The sequence below is a fragment of the Gouania willdenowi genome, chromosome 4 (assembly GCF_900634775.1).
Source record: "Gouania willdenowi chromosome 4, fGouWil2.1, whole genome shotgun sequence".
In the NCBI taxonomy this organism is placed as follows: domain Eukaryota; kingdom Metazoa; phylum Chordata; class Actinopteri; order Blenniiformes; family Gobiesocidae; genus Gouania; species Gouania willdenowi.
The window spans coordinates 15,957,334-15,978,760 of record NC_041047.1 but is presented as its reverse complement, the minus strand read 5'-3'; the positions used below and the strand labels follow the sequence as shown (position 1 = coordinate 15,978,760).

Genomic DNA, 21,427 nt, shown 5'->3' with positions numbered 1-21,427 from the left:
ACATCTCTATACAGTGCATACAGAAAGTATTCACGGCGCTTTGCTTTTCCCACATTTCATCATGTTACAGCCTTATTCCAAAAGGGATTCAATTCATTTTTTTTCCTCAAAAATTCTATACACAATACCCCATAATGACAACATGAAAAACATTTTTTTTAAATGTTTGCAAATTTATTCGAAATAAAGAATGAAAATATAACATGTACATAAGTATTCACAGCCTTTGCTCAGTACTTTGTTGTGGCACCTTTGGCAGCAATTACGGCCTCAAGTCTTTTGGAATATGAAGCCACAAGCTTGGCACGTCTATCTGTGGCCACTTTGGCCCATTCCTCTTTACAGAACCTCTCGAGCTCCATCAGGTTGGATTGGGCTCTGGCTGGGCCACTCTAGGACATTCACAGCGTTGTCCTGAAGCCACTGCTTCGATATTTTGGCTGTGTGCTTTGGGTCTTTGTCCTGTTGAAAGATAAACCGTCGCCCCAGTCTGAGGTCAAGAGCGCTCTGGACCAGGTTTTCTTCCAGGATGTTTCTATACATTACTGCATTCATGTTTACCTCAATCTTGACTAGTCTACTGGTTCCTGCTGCTGAAAAACATCCCCACAGCATGATGCTGCCACCACCATGCTTCCCTGTAGGGATGGTATTGGCCAGGTGATGAGCCGTACCTGGTGTCCTCCAAACATAACGCTTGGCATTCACAATAAAGAGTTCAATCTTTGTCTCATCAGACCAGAGAATTTTGTTTCTCATGGTCTTTCAGGTGCCTTTTGGCAAACTCCAGGCGGGCTGCCATGTGCCTTTTACTAAGGAATGGCTTCCGTCTGGCCACTCTACCACAACAGAAAAACACACAAAACAACAAAAATACACAAAATAAAGCCAAAAACACAAAAATAGCAAGGACATGTAAAAACAGCAACAAAAACACACAAACCCTTTGTTTTTTCTTGTACAAATGATCAGTTTGGTCATTTTTCTAAATGTGAATGTTGATAAAGTGGTCCTCGGATCTGACAGATCTCACAATTTTGTGGCCCCTCAGTGATTAAAGTTGCCCATCTCTGCAGTAGTGTTTTAACTGTGATGATGATGATCTACATAGGTTTTGACCAAGGTCTACATGTTACTCAACACGTCAGATGGGCAAATTTGTTGTCGATTTGTCATGCACTGACAGAGCTCACCAGCTCACTACGTACCGTCAAACCTGATGTTTAGTACATGACTGTAACCAAAGCAGCCCCTGATCTCCTCTCACAGCTACAGTCTGTCGATACCTGAGGGCAGGATGCCTGTACACAACGCTCTACATAGATCTAAATGCAGAGGTCAGTCACTAAATCTATCAGGGAAAAGAACAGTCTGCCACAGTCCATGATGTAAGCCAATGGAAAATTTATATTTAAACAAGTCTTATGACATGGTGCAGGACTCCGGACATCACCCAGTCATTATACCACTGTGGTCAACCCAAAGGCCATGAGTAGGTGTGCTCTGGAAATGTGTTATTAAAGTTTCTCTTTGCTGACATCACTTGACTGGATGCTTTTCTTAAGCCTTTTTAGATTTGTGTTTCTTTTTTACTCCTTCACTCTAAAAATGTGTAAGGTGTGACACAGCCACTCAAAACATTGTTGCCAGAAGAGAAAAAATAATCTTCAAACAGTCACAAGATTTGCATGTTGCCGAGCTTTTCAGTAAAGTTCACTCATGTCTGAACTTGTTTATTGTTTTGACGACAGAAGGGGCCATATTGTAGTTGACGATTACATTGCACCGTGCACAAAAAATAATGAGAAAAATAATTGCACCAATCTCACCAATGATAAACTCTTTTAACAGAAACAATTAATGTTCTCGATTATTTTTTTGTTCTGTCAGTCTACAAACGGCAAGGGTTACCCCATGATTTTCTCTCTGCCGACCCTGTTATTATTCCATTTCCTCCAAATGAGAGGAAAGACCAAAATAAACCCCGCTGAAATCTATGGCTCTCCAGGGGCAAAGCTTTTGTATTGTTGCAAGTTGAAAACAAGAGCAACAGAGGCTGAATGGGACACAGCCAGATCTCCAGTTTCAAGGACTCATGGGGTTCGGTTCATAGATACAGACACCGCTCATTACAAGGCCAGACTACTGGGAGGCAGCTGAGGAGTGTCATGTGAGAGACACAGGGTGTAAGGTGAAATCCTGTTTGCCTTTAAATGATGACTTTAGAAAACAGTCGCAGTAAAAGGGTTTGATTGATTTTTAGGATTTCACATCATATTCAGTGGTTTAAACAAGCACACAAAAAACATCTGGTTTTCAGAAATCTATAAACATTATTCCCCTACAAAACAGTTGATGGTCCTTCGTAGTTGCTCAAAATCCATGTTGGTATTGGTGGGGGAAATAGCCTAAATATGAAAAAGCAACTCATAACAGACGTGTCCAAACTCAGTTCTAGGAACCACAGTCTTCAGGGTTTTAGATGTCACCATTTTTTGCCGACTTCAAAAACATGCATGACTGCAGCTCTCCGTGAATTTATGTTTTGGACACGGCAGATCGAAGACGTCGACAACATCTTTTCCCTGATATTTGGTGGACTTTCCCAATTCTTTGCGTCACTTTGCTGCGAGGCCGGCTCTACGCAGGGGCAAGAGGGGGCAGCACCACCTCTAATAAATGTCTCGCTCCCTCAAATCAAAATTTTAGAAGTAGCTGAAAAATCTGCCCAGAAGGAGGCACGAAGACGATATTGTATCAGCTTCCTCTCATCTCTCTCTGTCCCTCCGCTGTGAGCGCACACAGACACACCTCCACCCAGCCCTCAGTAAATATCCAATCACTGTTTGTATGCAAATTAGCCAGGATGTAGCCGGACAGTGTGGTGTCAGGTTTCAGCGCTGCCACGGAGCCATAGGACTTTGAAGAAGCAGTAGAGTTTTCTCAGTCACAACTGCTTTGTTTCACTTAATCACAGCAGTTTTTACAAAGCCAGCTAATTTATTTTCCACTCCAGCTTCCTGCAGCTCACAAAGAGAAAGTTAATGCTGTGTAACGCATCGGTTTTTCAGAGCTTTTAAAAAGTGTAGTGCTCCTGTCGAGTGGAGAGAAAGGAGATTTTCGAACTGTTTGGTTGCTAACAAAAAAACAAAACAAAAAACCAAGCCAAACATTTTTTTTTTTTTTTTTAATAAAAAGTTCTGTTCTATATCTGTTGTGTTTTATAAATTTGTTTGAGACGTTTTTTAAAAAATATATATTATTCATAAGACTACCTTTCTGTTTTGTAAATATTGATCATAGTGTGTGAAGTCTTACTTTAGGTTAAAATGTATTTCAGAATTAGGTCATCTAGTTAAGATATATGTTACGTTGTTGGTTCAAGAGCTATACCAGCAGGAGCTTAGTCTTCACGTGGGACGTCCAAGTTGGACAGGTCTGAAGGTAGAGGCCTGACTTCTCTAGGTTGTGGTTGGACACATAACGAACAATCCAATTCAATGAAGAAAACACTGTTACTATAAGCACAGGGGAAACAAAGTACTGGAGCATGACGTGTACATATGATGCCCTCTCATATATGCCTCATACTATATATGCCAGCCTACAACCGGCCCTGCTTTACTGTAATCTACAAGAAATATCCTTCACAACTTTCTATGGAGTGTTTACAACACAATTTTAGACATAATCCAATTGACCAATAATCATAATCATAATCATAATTTCCAGGATGAGATAATACATGTTTTATTATTATTATTATTATTATTATTATTATTATTATTATTATTATTATTATTATTATTATTATTATTATAAGTTAAGATCAGCTTTAGAATAAGCAAGAAATAGGTTGAAAGCATGCACAATTAATAGAAAAAAGGGCCCTGGGTTTTGAGGAGTGTGGATGGATGTGATTATTTCAATTCCTGACCAGAGTGTATCTCGCCTTGTGCACAACGTCAGCTGAGATAGGCTATACAGACCCCTGTAGGCCATTAACTTAAAAAGTCAGATACAGAAGATGAATAGATTCTTTTGTGTGTTTGCACTTCTCTGCCTTTTTCTAACATTGTTTTTGGCTTTATGTAAAGATGTACATTTACAACCTCCAGCAATAGTTCATGCAGTTGAACGCAAAGATTAGTTGCTTTTCATCTTAAACTACTTTCAATCCATGTACTGTATATGTTTCTGCATGCTAAGAGATGGTCACATGCCAATGATGTTTGGTTTCAACACCTTCTGACCTGGTGGAATCTGATGCTTGCACACTATCTCACATCTCTGGTGTGTTCCCAGCTCCTCTCACGCTGCATAGACAAACAGTTCTTGTAGCCTGGTTTAAAATGAAGCTGTGTCACTGCCTGGCGCTATAATCAGGATTTGGTACAGAGATGGCCTGCAGTGCTGTTCCACACACAAATAATTGAGAGACACTGTTGTTCAACTGGTGTGCACTGACCCTGGCTGCCAGGTTATCTATGCTGCAATGTGTAATCAGAGCCAATTGTACAGTGAACAACAATGTTGTTCAGCGGGATGATTGCACTGGAGCTGGCACTGGCACTACTCACTGTGGCCTGATCCTAGGCAGTATAAATGGGTACCATTTTTCAGGTGATGCTTGATTCAAAGGTAGTCTTTTCAAAAATGTTCCTAGTTTGAGTGTCCCTGCAATACTTCATTTCATAAAAGGAATATGCATTTGTGTTTTGCTTTGACCACACCATAAAACAACTAGTTGTTCTACTGCAAAAAAAAAAAAAAAAAAAGTGGAACAAACTGCCAGCAGAGCTGAAGTCAGCATCCAGTGTGAGCATAATTAAATCAAAGTTAAAGGCACTCTTTTTTCTTCTGCTTTTGACTGATAGGGGGATTTAATCATTTTATTCTTGTTTAATGTTTTTATTCTTGATTTGAATGTTCTTATTGATTGTTTTTAAACTGTTGACGTTTCCTGCTGCACATTTTGATCGCGTAAAGCAAATTGAATTGCCTTATGTATGACATGCACTACACAGAGACATCTGCCTTGCCTACTAATAACACATTCTAAAGCTTTTAAGTCAGTGCAAATTATTAATGTGTAGAGATTCAATAATACTTCGCAGCAACATTTGAGTGTGGAGTGAAACATTTTTTTCTCATCATTCCTCTACCTATTCTTTTTTCTTTGGTTGTTTGTTTATGTTATACACATTTTAGTTCAAAATATCCAAAAACACAGTGAAGTCCCCTAACTCAAGTTAAATTAAATCAAATCAAATCAAATTAGATTAAATTATCGTGAATTAACTCAATTTGAATTAAATTAGATTACATCTAATTTTATTAAAAAATTATACTAAAGCTACTACATTTTCAGTATTTAAGGACATAGTTCCCCATCTAATTCAGGTACTCTATTTGAAATGTTTTATAACACCCTATGTTTGAATAAAACTCAAACATGTAATGATGACTTATGACGGTGAGAGATTTTCAATGGGCTATTGCTGCCGAAGAGGTGACACACACTGAGAGGCTGAGTGGGAATGTAGGTCAGAGCGTCCTGTAATCTGTATACAGCATGGGCAGACAAAGGCTCTGTCGTTATGTGTTTTTTTTTGCTTACTGACCAGGCTTTTTGCCAATTACATTAAACTGGGCTCATGCTGCTGATGTCATGCTGTCTTTGTGGGTGTAATGGGCAGCGGCTGCAGCAGGCGTGGATGGAGCATCTCACCGCATGAGGGGAAGAAACTGTGTTTATTTCAGGTCACTAGCACAGGACACCGCGAAAAAGGCATAAGTCTGGATTCAGACGGTGTGTTTGAGTCTCACGAATGACCATCAATTCATAATCAGCCACTGAGAATCTTTTAATAGTGAGTGAAATACATTCACCTCATGGGCCGTGTTCAAAATCCTGTACCAAAGTGTTTGTCTTTAATAAACTGGTATCATTGTCCCTCCTCTTACCTTCAGAGAGAGAACATTTCCCCCCACATATCAGCTTAAAAAGGTCTCTTTGTGAAAGAAACAGACAGAGAAAATGAAAGCACTTTGTTTCTGTCTATGACAACCATGTGACTCCTCTGCTTTATTTGATTAAACACAAGTGATGGCACATATTTCACTGTTGATTGTCACATGCAAACGCCTGAAAAGTGATCTGGTTTATCTTAGTCAATACTGGTATCACATGATGGTCCTACTTTGTGCCTTTTCAGAAAGAAAGTGTCTATTGGTACGGTTGCTGTACGGTCAACCCCCGGGGCTATTGGTACGTTTACCGAAGTACACGTACGTAGCGTCTTAGGGTGAGGTTTAGGGTTGGGGTTAGGTTATAACCCTATATCGCAACATTTTTTAGGATTAGTGTTTAGGCTACGGTTAGATTTAGTCTTAGTCACGTGACCTAAACTGGTCAATGACGGGCGCTGTGTATGGATAGAATGTCGGTATATTGATTCGGCAACCGTACGTACCCACTGTCTTTAAGAAAATGCATTCATTATTTAATTAAATGCACTTTCATTTGTTGTATGATCATTTAAGAATTTATGCTGGAATTCAAACCACTACATTAAATGTTTATTTCACTAATTGTGCTCTTAATGTACTAAATATCAATTGTTATTTACACGTAAGTTCAAGGCACATGTGTCAAACTCATGGCCCGGGGGTCAAATCTGGTCCTTTGGAGCATCCAATTTGGCCCGCAGTAAAAAGTTAAGTTTACAGAGAAAACATGAATCATTGTGAAAAAGAAACTCAACACTCCTGGTGCTTATATCACAGGATTGCAGTCATTCTTGCAATGTTGTACTGTTGAAAATACCCAATTTTTTTTACAAAATCCTTCAGTTTTCCTCACATTTGCCCTAATTAAATAGAAATTGGTCATAAAATCTAGAAAATTTAAAGTGAAGATCCTGTTGGGACTGATATGTGTTATTGCTTATTGCTTGGATACTGTCCGTTTCTTACATATTGTATGTATAGCAGTGCAAACTAGGGTACAAAAATGTTGAAAATACTCTTTTTTCACATAAAATATGTGGCCCCCTTATGATCAAACTGCTCCGTATTTGGCCCCTGAACGAGAATGAGTTTGACACGCCTGGTTTGAGGCATTATTTAATCTTTAACCCTAGAAATAAATGTCTGACGTCTCATGCTGACAGATAGCCATGATTGCCAATATAAAGACATGTGGTGTGTCATTACAAACTTCTGTAGCTTTTGCTGCCTTGTCATTAGGAGATCATGTGACATTCTTTCACAGCTTGTGCTTTAGATGAAGTCCTCATGTGTGGCCTACATGCCCTCACTGAGGAGAGTCTGTATGAAGCACTTCAATAACTGATGTGGAACTTCAGCCAATAAATGTAAAGAACAGTTTAACCAAAGACATTTTTATTTGTAATACGTGTGCTGTGCTTATTCTGTCCAAGGATGGATTGCACATAATTTGACCTTATTTTGTAAATCTCGAGGCAAATCTTCCCTCAGTGACATGGAATCAGGTCCTGTGTGGACTTCAACAAATCTGCAGTACGATGCTCAGTTGTGATCATTTTTTTTTATTAATATCTCCATAGGGTTCACATAAACCACATTTTAAGTTGCTTTTCTTAAAAAAATATAACATGTTTATACTTAAAACATAGGGCTTTTACAACCATATCACAATGTACTTCTTTTGCACAGCAAAGATATGAGATTTGTCTTGATCAACATAACAACAAACATTATGTACATGATAGTCAGGTTGACTTTTACATTGGTGCAACACTACAGCTGATGATCAGGCAAAAGTAACAAAAGCCACCTGAATGGAATGTATAGAAGATGCATGTCTGCTTGAATCCACAAGCATTGTTATGTTTTTCTTTTTTTGAATTCATAATGACCAGATTACAGAAAACAAATAAATAAAGTTTATTTTTAGGTGGTAAAAAGAAAAGAACAAGACTGATGCATGCTACTGCAAATCCTCTTTTAAAAAGGACATATTAGTGTCCTGCTTTCTAAGGCGTACTGGTTTTTTTCAGTTTAGCCAGTCATCTCTTACATACACAATATCAGAGTATCCATCTGCATCCCAGCAGTGAATCAATGTGTGACTGGACCGGTCAGATCTTCTCTGTCAGTTGTTGAGGCACATGTTAGACCAACTCTCTCCATGCAAAGTTAACAGAGATACTCATCTGGAGATTTTGTGGCTCAGTAGAAAATTGCACTATAGAGTCCACCACCACACATGCCTCATGTTTCTCAGGCAGCCTCTTGCACCTTCACCTCCTCCAGCCTGTCAGTGTGTGGGAGTGGCTCCTGGTTGCTCTCTATGGAGGACTCACTCCCAGTGCTCTCCCCCGACAACAGTCTGGTGACCCTGAGGTCAGCTTTCAGTGTCTGCACATCGTTCCCTATGCACATCTCCCCCAAGTCATTGATAATCTGAGTCAACTCTTGTTTACTGTCGTTCACACAATCATTGTCCAGGATATCCTCACACTCAAAGTGCATCGCCTTCTCCTCCTCCTCCTCCCCAAGCAGGTCCTCGGTGATGGAGCCCAGCTTGGGTGCACTGCGGCTGCGCTCCACCGGGGGTTTGTAGTAACACTGTCCGTTCAGCAGCTTCCTGAGAGGCACCAGAGGGATGGTTTGCTCTCCGATCAGCTGCTGCTGCTGGTGCCGGGCATCGTCCCTGCGTTTCAGTCTCTTAAAGTCCGCCAGAGCCGTAGCAGAGGTCTGGTAGAGGAGCAGAGCCATGGCTTTAGCCTTCTCCGGCTTGGACACCAGCACCGCGTGGCAGCGCAGCATCACCGCCTTGTGCTTCATCTCGTGCCGGTAGATCCACGCGAAGATGCGGGGCAGCCGCGGGTCCGCCACGCAGTAGGTGATCCGGTGCAACAGGTACAGGTGTCCGGGCCTCCGGGCCTTATCGTCCACATGCACCATCCGGATCCCCTGCGAACTGATGGTTAGACGCATCTTGGTGCTGTTCTTGCCCATCTCGCTCTTGCCCCAGATCTTGCTGACCGCCACGTCCGTGCAGCCGTCCCCCTTGGACTGGATGGTGGTGGCGTTGCCCAGGTAGAGCACCGTGTAGGTGGGGTCCTCGCTGGTGATCTTCACCTTTTTCCTCTTGGACTTGAACATGCTGCCCATCCGGTTCAGGGCGCTCTCTGGGCACGATTTGGCGAAGGATGTGAGCACGGAGTAGTTGAGGCTCACTGCATAGCCCTTCTGCTTGGACTGCTTGTCTTCCTCTATCAGGTCGAACTTATTCTTCTTCCAAGGAAGCATTTTTTAGCTCTTTTTTTTTTTCTCCAGCAAAGATCAAGAACTGGTAGAAGTAGAGAAACTGTTTTATGAACTACAGTTTCCTGGAGGTTTTCATTTACAAAGTACTCTATTATTAGAAAGGAACGCAGAAACACCAAACTTATTTAGTCCATCGTCTGAAGTGCGCTGGTCCATTATGGAGAAGCCCGTCCGCTTTCTGTAGTAGAGCAGAGACAGTGAACGCCTCACAGAGACTCTCCTGGTTTATAAACAGGAACAAACCATTAGAGCTGCTTCAGAGGGGGCGGAGGTAGGACTAAACCATTACTCATTCATAGAAAACTGGATACACTTTTACAGGCGTACGGTTGGCAGCACAACTCTGTGTAGTTCTGATCCAAAACATTTGCTAAGGACAAATAAAGAACAAAATACAACAAACAAGATGTATATTTGTGATCTCTCCATGCTGTTCTAACTTTAGCCCTTTATAAGTTTGTTACTTTTTTTTTTTTTTTATATAAAACGAAATTTATAACAAATTGTTACTTAATAATTCCAATGATGATTATATGGAAGCCCGTTTTGGCCACAAAATGATAATTCATTATGACAAGTCATAATAAAGAGTTAGTAAAGTCATAATAATAAGAAAGAAAGTCATATTTATGAGATAGACGAGATTATGAGAATATTATTTTTTAATGTAAATTTGAAAAGAAACAAACAAAAATGTAATAGAATCATTTTTGCAATAAAGACTTATTTATGTACTTTTCTACTCTACTCTCTACTCTACTTTTTTTTTTTTTTTTTGTAGTGGAAACGGGCTCCCAGATGATTGACATTAAATATACCTAACTGAAAAGTTAAAATATTTTTTTCCTAAAACTGCTACTCCCCCACCCCACCCTACCCCACCCCCAACCCCCCACCCCAAAAAACGCAAAACAAAAAAAATGGTGCACTTTGTAAATGAATTAAAGAGGCTGTAAATCCAGTATTCATAATAATTCTATAAGTCTTTTAATGTGAAAGTGGTGAGGCTGTAAATTCCACTTTGCTGCTGTTGGATGCTGCCATCTTCTGGTTGATATCGTTAGTGCTGTACAATCATTTTCTCCCATCATGTTTTGAACAGAACAGCCATCTTGGCAACACCAGGGCATTGGTGGACAAAGCACTGAGTCTCAAAGAAAAGTACAGCCAAAGGAAAAAGTTGATTAAAAAAAAAATCTGTAAAACTGCAAATAAGCTTTCCTGTTAGCAGTACTTCTTGTTTAAACAAACCTTGCTTAATAATTCACTTTCCCAAAGTACAAGAAAAATCAGCTAAGGACAAACCTATAGAACCTATAGGAAAATGGTTGCGTATAAATAATTATGCCTTAAAACCACTGAAGTGTACGCTGAAAACCTGTAAACTCAAAGATAATGCTCCCATTTAGGCAAATTTGGGTTACAATATTGCCGTCAACTTCATATAAAGGGATCCCTTGATTAACGGCGCATAAAACCAAATTTTTTGTATTAAACTCTTCCAGATAATGTATCGTTTGAGCGCAACCTAAATAAAAAAATAAAAAAAATAAAAAGTTTTTTAACTTAAAACACTATTTTGGTATAAATACTGTAAGAAATGTTGTATTGTTGCGTCAACTTTGTAGATTTTACGAGTCAAACTGAACTCCGTAATAGAGTGATTTTTTTTTTTGTGAGCTTGAATTGCAAAATCCCAGATTTACTGGAGCCACAATAAAATAAGTAGAAAGTTAGGAATGGTTTTGTATTGTGCTCTTGTTTCTATACGACGCATTTAATAGCTGAACACACCAACCAGAACGTACCACTTCTATTTTGACGTTAAAAGTGTTAAACTTTAACCTGGAATCATATAGAACTTTTACATTTCTACATTAATAAACATATTACATAATAGACTGTATATTTGCGTTTTCTTTGAGAATTTAATCTATATGTAGCTATTTTAAAGTATTGCTTTAGTGGTTTCTTCCGCTTCCGGTCCTTCTGACAACAACGCGGTGCTCGGCACAGTGCTGGAGCTGAGGTAACGGATATTCTGAGCAGCTATCTTCGTATGAGTGGTTATTTCTTCAGTAGTCCGTGGTTTCACTACAGAACAGGCGGTCATGGGTAAGAAGAAGGCCGGAGGAGGAGCTGGTCTGGGTCGGGCGTTGATAAAAGAGAGGCTTCAGACAAGCAGAAATAGCAAAAGGGTCGACACCTGGGTATGACACACGGACACAGCACACGACAATACATGGCCGACTTTTACTGACTTCAATAGTATTAGTAGTTCAACTGCGGTTTTTTCTTCTTCTTAATTTCACAAGTAGAAGTTATTGCAACTCAAAATAAGCAATGTTGTTGAAAGTGCCATAGTCTCTTAATTAAAACACTCTTCCCATCCAATGTCTACAACAAACACCTTTTTTGTACACATTGATGTGTCATGCGTCTGGTTTTCAAACTCTTACTTGGGCCACAATAATCAAGTACCCCCTTAGAGATGTCCCGATACAACTTTTTCACTTCCGAGTGTTCAGCCTTTGATTATCGGCCGATACCGATATTGATCTGATACGATATCAGCACAAGGCAAGGTAAATTTATTTGTATAGCGCATTTCATACACAAGGCAACTCAATGTGCTTTACATGATCAAATAGTGCAACAGACAACAGCTTAAAATCAATAAGAACATTAAAGCCGGCAACAAAACATTTCAAATCATCAACAAACATCAACAACAACATGACCAAAAATCTCTCTCTCAATCATACGCAGTAGAGAAAAAAAAGTGCCTTTAACTTTGATTTAAAAAATGTTCACATTAGATGCTGACTTCAGCTCTGCTGGCAGTTTGTTCCACTTCTTTGCAGCATAACAACTAAAAGCAGCATCACCATGTTTACTGTGAACTCTGGGCTCCACTATCTGACCTGTGTCCATAGATCTGAGAGACCTGCTGGGTTCATACCTGACTAACATCTCACTGATGTATTCTGGACCAAACCCATTCACAGATTAATACACCAGCAGCAGAACTTTAAAGTCTATTCTGAGGCTGACTGGGAGCCAGTGGAAATATTTTAAAACTGGAGTAATGTGTTCTGACCACAAATCATACATACTTTTATTACCTATTTTGTAGTGTGGAATGTTAGAAAAGACTTGATCAAGTGATGTTAATCAAACAGAGAACAATACTCAGCAACAGTAGGTTATTTTGTTTGGAGTGTGAACCACAGTCACATATGGATAGAAGTGCTGGAGCGGAAGGTTTTATCAGAGAGCTTATATCGGTGATTTTAGATACAATCCGATAAAAACTGATATTCATTTTCTGGCTGATATTGGACCAATATCAATATCCACCTCTGCGCCTCTTTCTCTTATTTCTGAATCTAAGTACCCCCTTTGTCCGACTACAACATTTTGCTCAGAATTCTATGAAAAAACACATAGAGCATAATGATGGAATGAATGAGTGATAACACACATTTGAAAGAATCCCATTATAATATATATATATATATTTTTTTTAAATAATTTTTTGTTATCTTCTGCCTGGTGTGGGACCAAGACTGACCTTTGTATTTTTAGTTCATGTTCTAATCAAGATCATTTTCATCATCATTTTTAACTAAAAATAAACATGCACCACCATTTGAGAAACGCTGATCTAATGGATAATCAATAGTGTTTTGAAGTTTGCATCTTTTTCTTTTTAGCTTCACACAAGTGAACTAAATGATGGCTACGACTGGGGGCGTCTGAACCTGCAGTCAGTGACCGAGCAAAACTCCATGGACGATTTCCTGGCTACGGCAGAACTAGCAGGGACAGAGTTTGTTGCAGGTTAGCAATGTTGTACCTCACTTCAGTTAAATAGTCAATATGTATGCATACTTACAAATAGAAGTTACTGCCTTTTATCATTTCAATTTTCATTCTGTGCTGTTTTTTTTTTTGGTCTGGGCACTTAATGTTAACATGATATTTACAGCCCATCGGAGCTTTGACTGATTATTTTTTTTGTCTTTTTTCCTCAGAGAAACTTAACATTAAGTTTGTCCCAGCGGGGGCGAGAGCAGGATTGTTAACAGCTGAGGAAAAGATCAGGTTGAAGGAACTGCATGAAGAACACAAACATTTCCTCAGAATTCCTCGGCGGTAAGTGTAACAGACATATGTTTAAAGCACTACACAACCCATCACACAAATACACTTTAGATTATTGGTCTAAAGAGGAATAATTAAGCTCTGTTACTAATTTGTGTCATAAATGTCTTTGGAGTCAAATATAACAATTTTTATTCTTAGAATACACGTTATCTCTTTATTAGGGATATTAGGTGTATTCTCTAATCTCTTTTCACATTATTACAAGTAAAGTTTACATATAATCGTCTTTCAGTTGAGCTATCTTTGTCATTTGGGTTGAGGAATTTAAGTAAATTTGTTTAATTTGTGTTTTAACTTTTTCGTCTTGTTTTTCAGCCCTCACTGGGATGAAAGCACCAGTCCAGAGTCTCTTCAGCAAGCAGAGAAAGACAGTTTCCTAGAGTGGAGACGAGAGCTTGCACAGTAAGTATTTTTGTTTATATACATATATATATATATATATTTTTTTTTTTTTTTTTTTTTTTTTTAATTAATAACCCTCATATCTTAATTTTCAAACTAAGGATTACACACATTCATCAATGTATTATTGTATTATGTAACATTTTTCCTTGATGCATCACTGAGTTTTTTTCTTCTTTATTTGATCTAAAGATTGGAGGAGGAACAGAAGTTAATTTTAACCCCATTTGAAAGAAACCTTGAATTTTGGAGACAGCTGTGGAGAGTGATTGAGAGAAGGTAAAGGGCCAGCCTTTTAAAATGGACATATACACTAAATATTGTGTTTCACTTTTGTTTTTTACATTTTTGTTGTCTTTTGTAGTGATGTCATCGTTCAAATTGTCGATGCCCGAAATCCTTTACTGTTCAGATGTCTCGACCTGGTAGGTGCAGCATCGTTAGACAATATGCTTGATGAAGTTTGGCAGATGTAACCCACTACATTTTAACACGCAAACTTCACTCAACGGATCAAATCACTCATTTTTTAGTTTAGATACAGCATGCGGGCAATGTTGCTTTATGAGATAAAGTATCTTGCCATTGTGAGCTTTTAAATTAAATATCGGTGACTGAAGTTTATCATTAATGTGTGTCACCAGGAGTCATATGTCAAGGAGGTGTCCCAGAATAAAGTCAACATGCTGCTGGTAAACAAAGCAGACCTGCTGACCAGAGAGCAGAGGCGAGCCTGGGCTAAATACTTTGAAAAGGAGGGTCTGCGGGCCGCCTTCTGGTCCGCACTGGCTGAGAGCAACAGACTGGACGCAGAGGAGAAGGTGAGGAGGTGGACGCTAGTTTGATGAGCTGATGCTTTCTCTCTAAGACAGTGTTTCTCAAATAAGGGTACGTGATGGCCACTACAGGGGTATTCGAGGGAGAGAGTGGAACATTAACAAATGAAAAATATGGGTTTTTTTAGTAAAAAAATTATAATCAGTCTTGGTCCCAAATCAGGAGAGATTGACAGGAACTGATAAAACTATAGAAATAAATCAATTCAGAAGGCACTAAATACTGTTTTCATTCCACTTATTTACAGAATGAAATTCTTTCACATGTGTGTTATCACTTATTAATTTCATCGTTATGCCCTTTATGCTTTTTTTTCACAGAATTCTGAGTAAAATGTTGTAGTCAGGCAAGGGGGTACTTGGATTAAGAAATTAGACTTTTGAGAACCACTGGTCTAAAACATGGACAATCTGTCCACTCCTCCTTTTGTGAGGTAGATGCTGGTTCAGAGAAGTGATTCGATCAACGTTACGTTTGTTTAATACTTCCTGTTTCACAGGGCATGGAGGTAGATGATCCAGAGTGTGAAGAGAGCGATCCAGAAGAAGAGGCCCAGCCAGATAACGAAGAAAAACAGGTGGAGGGGAGGGATGAAGCAGTGGAAGACAGTGATTCAGAGGAAGAATACCATGAACTGGTGACTGTGCAGGACGAGGACTGGTTCACCTGCTCAGAAAACGAGGACGACGACGACATTGATAGAGATGCTTCTGGATTATCCGACAAAAAGTTTCACAACTCCAGCAGACTGCTGCACAAGGACGAACTGTTGGATTTGTTAAAGTCTGTTCACACTGGAGCAATGTGTAAAGAGGCTCAACTCACAGTGGGACTGGTGAGTAGGGTTGGACATTGTTTGCCATCGATTTCCATTCATGTTCTAAATGATTCTCGATTTCGTTCATTGAGTTGTGCAGGTCAACAGGTCACAGATTTCACGGTACAATTTTTTCATTTGAAAAAGCCTTTACACAGGCCATTTTTATTATTTCACGTAGTTGATACAGTTTAAAGGTATTGTGGACGATGTTTTTTTTTTTGGCTTCAACTTTCGGGTGGATCATCTTAACTATTGGTCCTCCTAATTGTGAATTATTCTGATGATATGCATACGTAAGGCCGCCGTACGTACTCGTGTCCGGTGCGCATCAGGTCCTTTGAAATTGGATTTACACTTAGAGTCTGACATAGTGGGAAAAGTGCAAATCTTCTTTTGAATGGTAAGCTTGTATGAGTGATGCCGACTCCAACTTGTAAACAGAGCTGTGCACGAGGGAAACTGGACTTGGTTTAGGCGTGTGCAAGAGAGCGCAACGAGTGCCGTGCATGTGCAGAGAGCGTTTCTATTCTAAACTTTGGTAAAATCATCCTCTATACCGTTGAAATCATCCTCTATACCTTTATTTTGGTTGCTGTACTGGTTTAGGGTTAAACTCAATCCCTGGAGCAGTTATGTGACAAATCAATCAACAATTCTTGAGTAAGATTATTATTATTATTCTGGCAACTAGGTCCTGCACGACCTAGTTGCTCAAATGTGAAAAATTTGAACTTTTTAAAACGACTTCAAGCAACAACTCCCCTGGCCGTCTACTGTCTGTAGAGCCGAGGCAGCAGCCCCTCCCTCCCGCTACAGTGAGACAGCTGCAGCACAGGGCTGTACTACACTTCCTCAATTTACCGGAGCAAAATTAAAGCTGTTAACTTCTTGAATAAGCCTACATTCTGGGTGAAATCGTCCTTCAGTAACTCTGTAAGTTGATCATTTAAACCGTAAAAGCGGTGCTGTCTATGATACGGCCGGAGAAGAAGTGATCAGCCCTCTCTCTCTCCTGTCAGCTCTGCAGACACAATCACACACACTCACACACACACATACACATACACACACACACACACAGAGTCTGTTTCCTGGTTTTCACGTCACTGGAGCGATGAAGTGACTAAAAAGCGCCACTATATTGAAGTGACCGCAGTCGCTACAGTTGCGTTCGATGTGAACGCACTTTTCTAAAAACCCTGCATAAACAAACAGAGCAAGCAGGGAAGAGTAATACAAACCGCAGAAATAAACTAGCACGGGCATATAGGAACCGAAAAAAATCATCAAAATTCAAACATCTTTATAACGGTTCCGGAACCGGACGTTAAGAACCAGTTCCTATTTGGAACCGGATCTCGATGCCCAATCCTACTGGTGAGTCAGTGATAAATCTGCCGCGGTCAGAGAATGTTTGATTAAACACAATCCCACTCTTGAAGTGAAATTTATGTAACATCCTCAGTGAATTTACACTTTAAAAAGTACATACAGTACTGAATTTTTCTATATTGTTCTATATGTCAATCTATTTAAAAAGGTGTAAAAAAAAAAAAAAAAAAAACAGAAATTTGTACAATCTTTCTGAATATTACAGCTGTGTATTACATTTTTATATGTTTGGATTTATGGTGTTAAAAATTGTTTTATTTACATCCTTTGCTCTATTAGGTTGGATATCCCAATGTTGGAAAGAGTTCTACCATTAACACGATTTTAAGGAACAAAAAAGTGTCTGTGTCTGCAACACCAGGACACACAAAACACTTCCAGGTACACGACATCTCACCAGCTGCCACATTAAAGGCCGATTTTAAGATTAGATTAGAATTGCATTATTTTTGATCTTTTTTTTTGTCCTACAAATTGCAGACTCTCTTTGTAGAGGCTGGACTGTGCCTGTGCGACTGCCCGGGTCTGGTCATGCCCTCTTTTGTTTCCACCAAAGCTGAGATGATCTGCTCCGGTATTTTGCCAATCGATCAAATGAGAGATCATGTGCCTGCAGTCTCCCTCATATCCTTCACATAACAACAAAAGGAGTGAAAGCACGACACGTTTATATCAACAGGTCAACAGGTCATGTTTAATCTGCTATTAACCTTAACGAATCTGTCACATTTGTCAAAGAATCCCTCGACATGTGTTAGAAGGCACGTATGGCATCAACATCATCAGACCACGAGAAGATGAAGACCCTGACAGACCCCCCACATCAGAAGAGATGCTGATGGCTTATGGATGTGAGCTTATAAGATGCATATTTGCAAACAAAATAGCCCTTTTGTGTTATTTTAACAATTCCTAAATATACACACGCTGGGAAGTTATGAATGTCTACCATCTCCTGTTTTAACATACTTTCATTCACCTTTTCTCTTTTGCCTGTTTCAGATATGAGAGGTTTTATGACATCACATGGCCAGCCTGATCAGTCCAGATCAGCCCGATACATACTCAAAGATTACGTCACTGTAAGTTTCATTCTTGGCTTAAAAAAAAAAAAAAAAAGAAAACATTTGATTTGATTTATTTATTTATTTATTTGGATCATGTAAATGACAACTTAACAACAGTTTAAGCTACAAAACATTATTATTTCTTACACATCTCAATTTACATGAATGAAAAACAGTAGGAAGAAGTATAAACTTATCTAATCCTACCTCTTGAATTTTTTCTAGATTTCTTAACTTAAATGTAAACAAAGTCTAAATTTACTAACAGTTTGAAAACAATAATGTGAATAAACAATCAATGCAATATAATACTATACAATAATAGTTTTTTTTACATTAACCATACCTTCTTTTCAAATATTGTACCACATCCTGCAAGTTTTTACTCCAAGTAACAGGCGAGCTAATTATTTATTTTTCTTTATTCTGCTGTGCTTGTATTGTTTTTCTTTTTCGTACCAACACTGATGACTTCACAAAATGCATGTTTTCACCTCTTCACGCCCCCTACAGACTATGCAAATACAGTATGATGATCTTATAAAATTGGTCGTGCTACAATATGCAATTTGAATCTCGAGATCTTAGGTCAGACATCAGGGTTTTATTTGTACAAACCATACAATGTTGTCCAAGTGTCTTTCCTCTGAATCTATGCGATGATGTCTGAAGATACATTAATACCTCACACTTACAAAGAAGGAGAAGATGCAACTGAGAATGGTTATAGAGCCAGGGTCGCAGTGATTGATGCATGATTTCTTGTGGCGCTTCTATTAGTTAAAAAACGGTAACATTTATTATGTAAAGTACGGTGGGACAATCAGTCTAATATTCTGGCTGTCCTAAAGACATTGCAGTTTTTTTTTTTGTAGTTTTATTACCACACCTAAGATAGTTCACCTCATGCAGGCGTAACAGCGCTAAAGCCTGTTGGACACGGCACAGCTGTGTTCATCCTGTTCTTTTGCTATAGATTAAAACAAAACCGTTGAGCCTTCAGATGTTTGTTTTTGTTAAACTGAAGCTGGAATGCAAAACACCTCACAATCTCACACTCCCACTTCACAGAACAGTTTCCCAACCCCCCTGTTGGGCTTCACTGTATTTTTTTTTAATGCATTTCAAATACACTGTTGAACAAATCAGACTGAATAAAAACAATTAGGCTGTAGAAAGAAAAAATACAACAATGGCACCAAGGAAAGGATCTGAAACTCTTGCTGTACAAAGATTGACTCAAAATGACCCTGCATGACATTAGAGTCAAACTGTACAACTCTTTTTTTTTTAACCTGACAGCTTCTTGATTCTTCTATATGTCTGTATTATATTTGTGTTATTATCCCCCGCCACACAGTGTGAAGGGGGATATAGGTTTGAGCTCCGTCCGTCCGTCCGAAGGGGACAGCTTTTCTTAGAAACCGTTAAAAATACAATAACCAAATTCGGTGTGTGGCTTCAAGATATCAATACCTTGATGGAGTTTGAAAATGAGAAGTGCGCAATTGTTTTTTCCCCGAATTATTGTCCTTTGTTCGAGGTATCTTCAAAGGGGACAGCTTTTCTCAGAAACCGTTTAAGATAGTTAGTGATTTTATATTCTAATGTGATAATATTTTCTCATGTATACATCTGAATTCTTAGATTTAGGACATTTAGGAAAAGGTTGTGAGTTATAATGAGAACCAATCTGGCGGGGGATGTTGATTACTGTTTTTTGTTATTATTTTTTAATCTTATTTAAATTTTTCTACTGTAATGCGTGCTCTTGTATTTAATCAACAGTCTTTTACTTAATTATGTAAGGGATTTTTGTGTGTGTTCTCTTTCGTTCTTTCTTTGTTTAGTGTTTATTCTTTTTATTTGCAATATTTCTCAAGCTTCTGTGACATAAGTAATTTCCCCTGGGATAAATAGTCATTCTGATTTCGGCAACCAAAACTGTAAATGGCCTAAGAAACACACGAGGCACTGTTTTGTGTTGCCCACAAATAAGATAAGCAGATAAGCAGATACCATTATTAATACTTAAGGATATTTATTGCATCCCCAGCAACTCCTTTTAAACAGTGCTAATTTTTTTTTTTTTTTTTTTCACAGGGCAGGCTTCTCTACTGCCATCCTCCTCCACATGTAGATGCTGAAAACTTTCAGCCACAACACTGCAAGTTTCAGAGGAAAGAAGAGGATGTGAATGATCTCTGCACAGCAACAAACAAACCACAGAAGATAAAGAGGATTGAAAATGTGGTTGACAAGAATTTTTTCCATCAGGTAGAAAAGGGGATTTCAAGTTGTTGATATCAGAACAAACGTCACACACAGACACGAGCATGTCTAAACATTAGAGTTTAAAGGCTTTATGTTGACGTGCCTCTTTTCACAGGAGAATGTGCGAGCGCTCACTAAAGGTGTCCAATCTGTTATGGGTTACAAACCAGGCAGTGGACCCGTCGACTCAAAGGAAGCAGCTTCAGAGACGGTGGGAAAACCCTGGAAAAAACACGGCAACAGAAACAAAAAGGAGAAAGTGCGACGGTTAACTAAGCATCTGGATGCTTAAAACTGAGCTGAAATCCAAGACATGAAAATCCCTGTGTTGACAAGAATCAATACACGTAATATGACAGCGAAGGAAACAATGCTAAGACATGATGTAGGTGGATGTCAACACATTCCATTTACTGTGGTTTCAATTTCTCAAAATGTGACAGAAACATTAGCTAACAGTATTGTACAACAGCAAAAAGCAATTGCAGGTTTTAAAAACAAATCTTGGTTTCCCATTTGTAAAAAACAAGACCAGTTATGAATCTAGTGGCAGAGAATGACATGTCAGTGTGCTACAGTTATATTAAGTAAATGCAGTGTACAATTATGTAAAAGATCAGTTTGTAGATTTACAAGAACTGTGCCACTGTGTTCACGAGTGCTTTTTTTTTACTTGATAAAAATAAACGACTCCTGTGGACTTATATTTACTTCATGTTTGTCTTTTTGTTGAAGTGGAATACATTTTATTCAACTCATCTTCACTACTATTAATGCAGAAAAAGTGATGAATTAATTACTAAGTTAGAAGACAATTACTTTGAGTTTTTATTATAATTATTAAATGTGTGTGAATATACCAACAGCGTTTAGAAAATGTATTTACTAATATTAGGGGAAAAAACAATATTAAATAAAAATAGACTTGTGTATCAGGTCTATACATTACAGAAGTTAAAACAATAAAACTGAGCCTTGAGGCAGAAGTTGTTCTGTAATTTATTTTGTCACGTGTCATTTGTACCTTCCATTTATTCAGTTTAGGACATTAGTTCAAATTCCATGATAAACAATGAGGGTTGTGTGTGAGTCCCTGTGTCGCAGCATCCACCGGAGGTTGATCACTATTTAACCCGGACACTAA

At 38.7% G+C, this 21,427-nt stretch overlaps 2 protein-coding genes across 2 annotated transcripts; one reads left to right on the top strand and one right to left on the bottom strand.

Annotated features, from left to right (window-relative positions):
• Window positions 1–7,558: 7,558 nt before the first annotated feature.
• Window positions 7,559–9,521, bottom strand: fam43a (family with sequence similarity 43 member A). The gene has a single exon (XM_028444521.1). It carries the CDS (start codon window positions 9,301–9,303, stop codon window positions 8,269–8,271), a length of 1,035 nt encoding a protein of 344 aa, XP_028300322.1. The 5' UTR covers window positions 9,304–9,521; the 3' UTR covers window positions 7,559–8,268.
• A 1,789-nt stretch (window positions 9,522–11,310) lies between these two features.
• lsg1 (large 60S subunit nuclear export GTPase 1) lies at window positions 11,311–20,993 on the top strand. Its single transcript, XM_028444500.1, has 14 exons — window positions 11,311–11,531; window positions 13,038–13,164; window positions 13,359–13,479; window positions 13,807–13,893; window positions 14,086–14,172; window positions 14,258–14,318; window positions 14,538–14,714; window positions 15,230–15,565; window positions 17,222–17,323; window positions 17,423–17,566; window positions 17,670–17,793; window positions 17,945–18,024; window positions 20,113–20,286; window positions 20,399–20,993. Exons 1-14 carry the CDS (start codon window positions 11,433–11,435, stop codon window positions 20,573–20,575), a joined length of 1,896 nt encoding a protein of 631 aa, XP_028300301.1. The 5' UTR covers window positions 11,311–11,432; the 3' UTR covers window positions 20,576–20,993.
• The last annotated feature ends 434 nt before the right edge of the window (window positions 20,994–21,427 follow it).